General features: G+C 50.9%; 1 protein-coding gene across 1 annotated transcript in view; it reads right to left on the reverse strand.

The window, feature by feature from the left end:
• Positions 1-11,289, reverse strand: part of ANKDD1A (ankyrin repeat and death domain containing 1A) — a 39,135-nt gene that overhangs the window by 21,451 nt on the left and 6,395 nt on the right. The window contains exons 5-7 of the mRNA XM_027766071.1: positions 9,551-9,649; positions 1,198-1,302; positions 499-597 (exon numbers count right to left, since the gene is read on the reverse strand). Coding sequence (XP_027621872.1) covers positions 499-597; positions 1,198-1,302; positions 9,551-9,649 — 303 coding nt within the window. The remainder of the gene's footprint in view (positions 1-498; positions 598-1,197; positions 1,303-9,550; positions 9,650-11,289) is intronic.

Consider the following 11,289-nt stretch of genomic DNA (forward strand, 5'->3'; position numbering starts at 1 on the left):
ATGCACCTGGCCATTCTGAGACCCTGTGGTGCATGTCTGTGAGCTCTGCCAGGACCTTACAATCAGAACTCCCTCTACCGGGCCAGTCAAAAGACGAATAATGAAATCCGTCCCTCCATTGGAAGAATTTGCCACCACATTTTGCTGAGTGACTGGCGGGAGGCCATTGGCTGGCGTTTGCAGGCTAGGCCATCTGCCCCCATCCCTCTCCCCTTCTCAGGTCAGTGGGATCCTGCTCACGCCCCCCCCCCAGGCCGCTTGGGCAGCCAATCAGACTGGCCCTCCTGGCCATGCCGGATCGCACTCTTTACTGGGGGTGGCATGGGCTTCTCTGGGAAAGAAACCGCGTCTCGGGCACTTCTGTATCCCCAGCCTGGAGGCGTGGGCTGTAAGATGCCCACTGGGATGGACATTAGACGTGCTCCGGTCTTGCACAACCAGAGTCAAGGGGAGGGACAGGAGGGGTGCACCCTGGCCAGGAGCTCAGAGCCTCAGTACCTTGTCTTTGACACTGTGGTCACAGCCGGAGCCCACGAGGAAGTCCAGCGCGTCCAGCTGCCCGTGCTCGGCTGCCCTGTGAAACGCCGTCCTTCCCAGCTGGCCGCTGGCCGGGAGAAGGAGATAAGCCCTGCTCGCCCTGCTGGTGGGCACCCGCCCTGCGCTCCAGGCCTGTTTGCCCCACGCTGGGCTCACATAGCCATCCAGTTCCCGTCCAGTCACCTGATGGGGTCCCGCCCCTGCTGAAGTCCTTGGGTGACTCCCTGCTGTCCTATTGCATAATGGGGATCTCTGCGAGGGGCCCCCATCCCTACTTCCCCTCCAAAGATTCCATTCATCGGAACTCTCACCCAAAGGGCCGCCCACCTCTACAGCTCCAACAAACTGCTCGCTCCTGACCGGTGTTCCCCACCCCACCCTGCTCCCTGGAGTTACCCACAAATCTACTTTGTTCTCAAATGCCACCTCCTCCAGGGAGCAGAAGGCAGCGACTGCTTCTCCACCTGTCTGCTGCTTGCCTGGGCTCTGAGGGCCTGGCTCTCTCTGCCCACACCCTGCTCTGTGCCTCCGCCTCTTCCAGACCAGCAGCTGACCCAGGTGGGTCCCGCCTGCCACAGCTCAATGGCGCACGGAGGACAGTCCACACTCTGGGCGGAGCGACCCCAGAGCCAGCCCCGGGGAGTGTGGGCAGCCTCGTACCTTGTCTGCACGGTCCAGGGCCACGTCCTCCAGGTCCTCCATGGTGAATGCCAGCACGGGCACGTGGCCCTTCTGGGCTGCGCAGTGCAGCAGGGTCAGGCCGTCCTGCGAAAGCCGGGGGTGGAGTGGGGGTGGGGCGAGGGGGCCTGCAGTCTGCGAAGGGAGGCCCTCCTCACACACTGCCTGTCCCCACGGTGATGTGATGAATGGGCCCTGGGGATAACCCCCTTGGGTACCCCTCAGCCTCAGCCCAGCTGGTGAGAATAAGGATGCCAGGGTTCAAATCCCAGCCCCGGTGGTCCCAGGCCAGGCATTGCTACCTCTCAGCCCCCATTGTCACACAGGTCAAATGAGGAGCCGACCCCTGACAGCCTCAGTCGGAACTCGAGAGGACTGGACAGCATCGCCTCCGGAGACGGTATTTTACAGACAAGAACGACCCCTAACGTAAGGAGCGCTGTCTCCAGAACATCCCACAGCACAGTATAAGAAGGTTCTAGGGCCAGTCCACAGCCTGGAGGTTAAGAACCAACTCCCACATGGCTGACCTGTGGTTCAAATCCTGGCCCAGCAGCTTGAAAAACACACCGGGCACATGTGTATGCATGCCCCAAAGCCCAAGATGGAGAAACGAGAAGAAATTGTAGCATCACCACCCTGTGGGGGTGCTTTTGCTCTCTCCTGCACTCTGTCTTTGGCAAGAACCTGTGCCCTCTGAGAATTAAAAAAATTAGGTTCTGGGGTCAGCAGGTGGTGTGGTAGTTAAGGCGGTGAACTCCCACACGGCTGACAGCAGTTCGAGTCCGGACTCGGCAGCTTGCTTTCTCTCTCTCTCTTTCTCTCTCTCTCGTGAGAGCATGTGTCCTAAAGCAAATGAAAATAATAATAATAATAATAAAATCAAGTAAAAAAATTGTTTAATAAAAAGAAGGTTCTAGGTATTTGCCTCCCTTACGTCAGCTAGAAATAAAGGAGCAGGTGACTAAGTGCCCAGTGAATGTCACTAGGAGGGGACTGGACCTTCCAGGGAGGGCTGAGAGCAGATCTAGGCTGCTGGCACCAGAGCAGAGTGGCCTGGGCTGGGGCGAGCGGGCAGTTTAGGAAGAAGGTCCCTTGAGCCCAGAAGCAACATTTAGATGAGGGGGGCTTGCAAGTCCTGTCTGTGACCCAGAGCTTCTACTCTCACCTTGGGTTAGGCCAGTTATTTGGGACACAGTTTTTCAGACAGCAAACTGCAACCCGTCAATGGGTCATAAGAATCAACAGAAAAATCTTCCATGCCGTGACAGTGGTCAAACCTCAGTGATATGAAATTGAGATTTGTGCATCTCATTGTAGGTGAAGAAACGGAGCAGGTGTGTAGGGGTTGGGCAGCTGGATCCCCATGGTGGACTGCACAGGGAGTGCCGGACCCGGCAGTTTGGAAGACATACTAGGCACGTGTGCGCGTGTGCCCCAAATCCCAAGAGAAGAATGGAGGGGGGGAACCAGCAGTTAGCGTAATGGCTATGTCACTAGATTCCCACGTAGTCGACCGCGGTTCGTGTCCCGGACCCGGTGGTTTAAAACTCACGCCGGGCGCGTGTGCATGCGTGCCTAAGATTCCGAGAGGAGAATGGAGGAGAAGGGATTGCGGCGTGACCATCCCCCCTGGGGGGTGATTTCTCGCTTTCTGTCTCTCTGTCTCTGTCTGTCTGGCGAGCGCACGCGCCCTACAGTGAAAATCTCTCCAAAAAAAAAAAAAAAAGAATGGAGGGGAAGGCCTTGCACCATGACCACCCTCCCTGGGGAATCCTTTCTCTCTCCTTCTCTCTGTGTGTCTCTCTGGCAAATACATGCAACCTATAGCAAATTATGAAAAAAAAAAGAAAGAAATTAAACTCTAGTGAAAGAAATTAAACTCTAAATACTTAATATTTACTTAAGTATTTAGAGAAAAATGCATTGATGTTTGGTTACTTTGAAAAGTATCCAAAATGTTAAAAAAAATCACATCAATTTTTAATCCAATTAAAAAACTGGACCCAGGATACAGATGTTCCTCAATGTATGATGGGGTTATATCCCAATAAACCATCGTGAATTAAAAATATCATTAGTCGGGGGCCAGCAGGTGGCGTGATGGTTAAGGACGCTGGACTCCCACATAGCCGACCATGGTTCAAGTCCTGGACCTGGAGGCTTGCTCTTTCTTTCCCTCTCTCTCTCTTCCTCTCTTGCTCTGTCCCTCTCTGGTCAAAATAAAAAAAAAATGAAATAAATGAATAAATAAATAAAATAATTATTATTTTAAATTTTAAAAATATATATCATTAATCAGAATGCATTTAGGGCTGGTTCCTTCGCACAGTAAGGAGCTGCACCTTGGGAGCCAGATCCCACATGAGCTATTTGGGGGTATTTTCTCTCTCTCCCTCATTCTCTCTCTAGCAAAAGCACATGCCCTTCAGCAGTTTTTTTTTCTTTAGAGAGATTTTTGCTATTAGGGCACATGTGCTTGCTGGAGACAGAGAGAGAGGAAAATTGAGAAATTATCCCCAAGGGGGCGGTCACATGGTAACCCCTTCTCCTCTTGGGATTTTTGGCACACACGCACATGCTCCCAGCTTGAGTTTTAGTCACCAGGTCCAGGACTTGAACTGCAGTTGGTCATGTGGGAGTCCAGCACCTCAACCATCATGCCACCTGCTGACCCCCACTTTGACAATTTTTTATTTTGAGAGAGAGATTTTTGGTATAGGGAGCATGCACTCACTGGAGAGACAAAGAGAGATAGAGACAGAGAGCGAGAAATCACACCCAGGGAGGTTGGCCACGCCTCACTCCTTTCTCCTCCATTCCCCTCTCAGGATTTTGGGCACGCACACACACGCGCCTGACATGAGTTTTAAGCTGCCACATCTAGGACTAGAACTGCAGTCAACTACATGGGAGTCCAATGATGTAATCATTACGCCATCTACTGGTCCCCACTTTGGCAATTTTTAAAAATGCGTTTGCTTTGTCTAGCCTACCAACATCACAGTTTAGCATAGCTACTTGAAACATACTCAGAACACGTACTATAGCCTACGGTAGGGCAGAATCACCTCATGCAAAGCCTGTCTCGTGTACCTGTTGGAAATTGTGTTGAAATGGGACCAGCAGGTGGCGCAATGGTTAAGGCGTTGGATTCCTAAATGGCCCCCTGTGATTTGAGTCCTAGACCTGAGAGCTGGTTTCATTCTCTCTCTCTCTCTCTGTGTGTGTGTGTGTGTCTCCCTGGTAACTGTATGTGCCCTATAAAAAGTTAAAACATAATAGTAATAAAATTAAATAAGTAGTTCTTTAGAAAAAGAGAAGAAAATCGTACCAGAAGTGATATACCGAGTGGCACTGCGAGTGTACGATTTCCAGTGAACGTGGAAATAGGCGCATAAAAAGCTCTGCGGCATCACTCATCATTGAAATGCAAATTAAAACCACAGAGTTTCTAACAATGGAGTACGGAGGCCCGCTTCCGGAGCAGAGACCTGGCAGGCCCACTGGGACAGGCCAGGTCGGTATCCCGTACCCTGACGTGAGGGGACCAGAGGGCCCTCCCTCGGCGTGTTCTTCCCCGATTCCATAACCCCAGGCTCACGACGGGGGAAATACAGGGCAAACTCAGGTGAAGGACATCCCACAGAATCCTGAGCTACTTTTCAAAATGTGAAGGTCAGGAAAACAAGGTGAGCCTGAGAAGTTGTCACAAGGCTGGGGAGCCTAGAGGCAAGGTGACTAAATGCATTGGGGGATATTCATGGCAACCCTGGATTTTCTGAAATAGCTATCATTTAGTAAACCTTGCAATATCATCAGTGCCTGGCACGGCAGTCAGACACACAGCGGGGGACAGGGAGGCTGCCGGGCAGGGGTCAAGACTGTGGCCCAGCACCGGCACCGGCCTGCTCATGGCTCTGCCTACAGGTGAGAGCACATCTTGGGGAGAGCCGTGAGCAAGGGCTTGACAGGGAGAGTGGTGTGGGGCCAGCAGGTGGCGTGGAGGTTAAGGTGCTGGGTCCCCTACGGCCAGCCCTGTGGTTCGAGTGTCAGACCCAGCAGCTTGAGAAACACACCTGGTACATGCGCGTGCGTGCACAAAGTCCAGGGAGGAGAACGGAGGAGAAGGGTCTGCGTGTGGCCATTCCCCCTGGCGGGGGGTGATTTCTCACTTCCTCTTTCTGTCTCTCTCTGGTGAGCACACATGCCCTATGGCAAAAATATTTCACAAAAGGAAGCGGGGTTGACTGTTTGCCAAGATGGCTGTGACTCACCCCAGGATGGCGCTACTCCTCTTTTTAAGCTTTATTTTATTCATGAGCAAGCACATACAATCACGAGAGAGAAAAAGAGAGACAGAAGCACCCTGACAGGGCCTATCACCCCACAACCCCCTGCCCCTGCCCCGGAGCTCGCTGGGAGCATGCGTACACATCCAGCGTGCTTTCGGGCAGAGCCAGGGTCCAAACCTGAAGGCGGTCACAGGGCGTCCAGCGCCCGCACTACAGGTTAGCTGTGCCACTCTTCTCATCACGGGGGTGTCCAGGATTGTCGTCCCATGAATATCACTGGTCCCACGATGGGCTGTGACCAGCAGAGTGAGGCGGAAGTGATATAATGTGACTTTCTAGCCTTTGCCTCTAGAGGCCACGCCACTTCCACCCCGGCCTTTTGCTGCTTTGAGGCAGCTGAAGGAAGGCCAGGCTGGCCTCCACGAGAGTCTATGGCCACTGGGAGAAACGGATCGCGCTGTCCCAGACAGCCCCACCTTCCTGCCTCGGATGTGTGAGACTCCCCACCCACTGCCTGCGACCTTGTGGGTTTGTCCAGGCAAAGTCAGAAGGGTCTGGCCAACCACAAAGTTGTGAAAATTAATGAAGTATTGTTACATTAAGCCACTACTTTTTAGGGTGATTTGTTGCCAATACAAACAGAAAATAATATAGATGGGATCTGCATAATAGAGAAGCCCATCAGGACCAACAGTTAACGTAATGGCTATGTTGCTGAACTCCCGTGGTTCGAGTCCCGGACCCGGTGGCTTAAACTCATGCCGGACACATGTGCATGTGTGCCCAGGATCCCAAGAGGAGAATAGAGGAGAAGGGATTGCGGCGTGGTCATCCCCCTTGGGGGGTGATTTTTCGCTTTCTGTCTCTCTGTCTCTCTCTGTCTTTCTGGCGAGTGCACGCGCCCTATAGCAAAAACCTCTCCAAAAAAAATAAATAAATAAATAGAGGAGCCCATTACTCAGAGCCCCACCCTCCAAATTCACCCAAGACCCTCATTCTGGAGCACTGAGGCTTATTCGCAGCTCTGCATTTATAGCAAATGGATCCGCAGAGACAGCTCCTGGATTCCTCTGGGCCACTGAGCTCCTCCAACACCAGGTCAGGCCAGGCAGGCAAGACTAGACAGGGGGAACCTGACCATGAGCCTGGTGTCTGCACAGAGCACTCTCCTGATGGCCCTCACACCCACACTGCAGTTCAGATCCCATGGCCGTGACACAGGAGCTGTCGGACATTCCCACCACTGTCAACGAGAGCCCAGCGATGGTGTAAGACAGATCAACATGCCATGGCCCTTCTTGGCATCTAGAGAAGCCCATGGACCTGTGACTAATGTTTCCTTACATGCATAAGATAAACTATTTAAGAAAAAAATCTTAATCAAAGACACAGGCTAACAAAGGTGTATTAGTTTCCTATTGCTGCTATAACAAATACAAATTCCCATCGGCTTAGTGGCATAAACTGCGCAAATGTATTCTCTTACGGTTCTGGGGACTGGAAGTCTAAAATGGGTTGGCAGGAGGTTGGGGGACAGGCAGGGAGGATTGGCCTCTTCTGCGGGCTCTCCGGGAAAACCCATTCCTGGTCTTCTCCAGCTCACAGAGGCTGCCTGAATCCTTGGCTCATGGCCACACCACTCCACCCTCTGTCTCCTTCATCAGCTCTCTCTGACTTGTCGCCCTATAAGGACCCCTGCAATTCCACTGAGCCCAGGTAGATAACCCAGAACCCTCTCCCACTTCCCCACCCCAAGGTCTTCAGCTTAGTGACACTAAGCTAAAAGGGTCCCTCATGTGCCAGTGTCTGAGCGTCTCCCCTTTGGCCATGTTAGGTTGTAGGGTTCACAGGTTCCCGGAATTCGGATATGGACATCCTAATTATGGTAGAATAAGGGTAGCCATCATTTTATGGTAGCCATTATTCTGCCTACCATAAAAGAAAACCAATTACATTAAAAGTTATCAAAATACTCAAATCTTAGTTTTTAGTCATAACATGTGTTTCTTTATTGATCCATTAAACAAGAACTGGGGCCAGCAGGTGGCATAGTGGTTAAAGTGCTGGACTCACACATGGCCCACCATGGTTCAAGTCCCAAACCCAACGACGTGAAACTCACTCTGGGTGTGTGCGCATGTGTGCCCAGAATCCTGAGAAGAGAATGGAGGAGTAGGGATTGCAGCATGGCACCCCCCCACCCCAGGGGTAATTTCTGACTCTATGTCTCTCTCTGGTTCTCTGGCAAGCACAGAGAAATCTTTCTTTAAAAAAGTAATAAATAAGATCATGGGATCAGTGGAGTCCCACGTAGTCGACCATGGTTCAAGTCCCGGACCCAGTGGCTTAAAACTCAAGCTGGCCGCATGTGGATACATGCCCAAAATCCCAAGAGGGGAATGGAAGAGAAGGGATTGCGTTGTGGCCATCCCCCCCAGGGGGGTGGTTTCTCACATTCCATCTCTCTGTTTTTCTCTTGTGCCCTATAGCAAAAAAAAAAAAAAAGGATCTAATAGCCACCATCATTTCAAAGTAATAATGAGTGTAAGGAGTATTTTGTGATAACTCCAAAAACTTCAATATGATCTGAAAACAGCTACACTTTCCGTTAGTGACAAAGTCGCAGGTACTGAAGCAGTGAAGCAGGGCCACCTCCATTTTGAACTCCTCTCTACGTTGGAAACTTGCTTTCTCCTTTTGCCTAGAGTAAACAAAGTGACTGACATTCCGGCTCTCTTTGCTAAGTAACCCGAGACTCCCTACCCTAAGATGCTCCTGAGGGACGGAATCATCACCAGACCCCTTGCCCTGAGCCATGAAGACCATGAAGATTCCTCCGTGTTTAGGTAGGAATGGCGCATGACCTTAGAAATGACTAACCTGTTTGTTTTGCTTCTATAACTGGCTTTTGCTTTTACATTGTGAAAACCTACCCCCTGCCCTTCCAAGCTCCCTGCTCTCTGTTCTTGTGATTGCCACATCTGGAAAAGTGATTTTTGCCTTTATAAGCACCCCTCCCCTTGCCTCGGGGTTCTGAGAGACATGAGTCCCCCATACGCCACTGGCTTAATCAATAAAGCTCCGATAAATGTGGCTGGGTCTGGATGCCCTCTTCCTGTAACAGTCCTAATACTCCCTATGTTCGTCATCGAAAAAAATGCTAAAATTTTAAGTGGAAGTTAGTGACAACCAATAGCAACTTTTGTCCAATCCAAGTTCATAGATTCACTGAATTCGCTCCCAGGATCCAGACTGAGAATGGCTGAAGCCGTCTGGCCCAGAAATGTTTGCATTTTCCTGAGGGCCACAGACACCCTAAGAGGTGTGCCCCCTTGGAGGGTGCACCTCCCTTACACCACAGCACACACCAGCGAGCGGCGAGGGGTGCCAGGGTCCCTCATGTGCCAGTGTCTGAGCGTCTCCCCCAGATCCAAGGTAGGCACTATCTACAAAAGGGCATCCCCATTTCCAAAAGGGCAACCAAAGCCCAGGTGGTAAAGGCAGGCGCCCAGGGTCCCAGGGCTGCAAAACAAGGTGCTCTGCGCTGACCCCAAGGGAGGCAAGAGGGCAGAGAAGGCCCCGCCTCCCTCTCACTTACCCTTCCTGGCTACCCCTGAGGGTGTTACTCTGATTCCTCTAGCAGGCCACAGGGCTAGGTGCTTTCATTCTTTTTTTTTTTTTTGGAGGGTTTTTTTTTTGTGTGTGTGTTTTTTGTTTGTTTCTGCCAAAGGGCACCTGCTCTCTCAGGGGAGACAGAGACAATGAGAGGGAAGTGAGAAATCACTCCCTGTTCATTTTTGATGAAAGAGCTGGAAGCACCCCAGCCCCACTCCCAAGCCCCAGGAGAAGCAGCTGGAGGTCCCCACGTTGCAGGGTCTAGCTCAGCCTCTAGAGGGCAGGGGCAAGTCAGACAGGCAGGGCCAGGGAGGGGACAGCGAGGGCAGGGGATGCAGAGGTGGGGGCAGATCTGTGCATCTAGGGGAAGAGGGAGTGGAGGGGACAGGACAGCAGAGTGTCAGGGGCTACCAGTGGGGCCTTACCTTGTTCTCACAGTGGACCTTGGCCCCTGCGTTAACCAGGATCTGGAGGATCCGCAAGTGGCCAAACCAGGCAGACAGGAGGAGCGCGTTCATCCCAAACTGGGGGAGAGGGTGCAGGAGAGGTGAGGAGGCGTGGCCGGGCTACCCAGGCCATGAGTCCAGGCAAAATCATGCACCACAGTGGACTCTTAAGTGCTGAGTTCAGGCTCTAGAAATATTTTTTAACAGAGGCTTTTAAAAAACTTTTTAAAAAAGTAACACTTTCACTGAATGGACCCTCCTGCCTCAGGCTCCCAAGTAGCTGGGACTACAGGTGACGGCATGCCCAGCTTTTAGGGTAGGCCAGGAATCAAAGCGGGCCTCCCATGTGGTCTCAGACAGCCATGCGACAGAATCTAGCACATTCAACCACAGCTGGGACAAAGAACTTTTTTTAAAAGAATTATTTTATTTAACTTTATTTTATTTTATTTATTTATTTTAATTTGACGAGAGAGGAAAAGTAAGAAAGCCGCCAGGTCTGGGACTCGAACTGTGGTCAGCCATGTGGGAGTCCAATGCCCTTATCCACCATGCCACCTGCAGGCCCCTAAAAGATCATTTAAAAACAATTGGGGTGGGGAGAAGCCAGCAGGAGTGTGGTGGTTAGGAGCGCTGGTCGAGTCCCAGACCTGGCAACTTGCTTTCTCACTCCACCCCCCCCCCCACACACACACACATTCTGTCCCTCTCTGGTCAAATTGAAATAAATAAATTAAATAAAGTTCAATAAAATAATCCTTTGAAAAATTAAAACAATTGGGAAGGAACTCATTTCAGAATACATTTTTTTCATAATTTACTGGGGGACATGTGCACTCATCGGAGAGAGAGAGAGAGAGAAAATGAGAAAGCACTTCCCAGGGTAGAATGGTCAGGCTGCAATCCCTTCTTCCCAATTTCTCCTTTCAGGATTTTGGACATATACCTGACACGTTTTGCAAGCCACTGGGTCTGGGATTCAAACTATGTAAATGGCCATGCGGGATCCAGGAACCTTAATCACCTTGCCACTGGCTGACCCAGAATATATTCTTTTTTTTTTTTTTTTCAGATTTGTTTTGCTATAGGGCGTGTGCGCTCACCAGAGAGACAGAAAGCAAGAAATCACCCCCAGGGGGATGGCCATGCTATAACCCCTTCTCCATTCTTTCCTTGGGATTTTTGTCATGAATGTACATGCGGCCGGTGTGAGTTTCAAGCTGCAGGGTCCAGGACTAGAACTGCAGTCGACTACATGGGAGTCCAGCGATGTAAACCATTACTCCATCTGTTGGTCCTACAGAATATATTCTTTATAATACAGCTTCATGAACAACACACTACGTGGTCCTTATTTTCTGATTTGCTAGGAGTGGTGAGAACCTCATCCTGGACTGGTGTTTAAAAATCAGCAGTAGGGGGACCAGCAGTTGGCATAACAGCTATGTCGCTGGACTCCCATGTAGTCAACCCCGGTTCAAGTTCTGAACCCAGTGGCTTAAACTCATGCCAGGCGTGTGTGCGTGCATGTCCAAGATCCTGAGAGGAGAATGGAGGAGAAGGGATTGTGGTGTGGCCACCCCTCCCCCCGAGGGGGGATTTCTCACTTTCTGTCTTTGTCTTTCTGGTGAGTGCACATGCCCTATAGCAAAAAAACTCTCAAAAAAAAAAAAAAAATCAGCTGTAGGGACCAGTAAATATTGTAATGGTTACATTAC

Source organism: Tupaia chinensis, unplaced genomic scaffold (assembly GCF_000334495.1).
Source record: "Tupaia chinensis unplaced genomic scaffold, TupChi_1.0 Scaffold000063_1, whole genome shotgun sequence".
Taxonomy (NCBI): domain Eukaryota; kingdom Metazoa; phylum Chordata; class Mammalia; order Scandentia; family Tupaiidae; genus Tupaia; species Tupaia belangeri.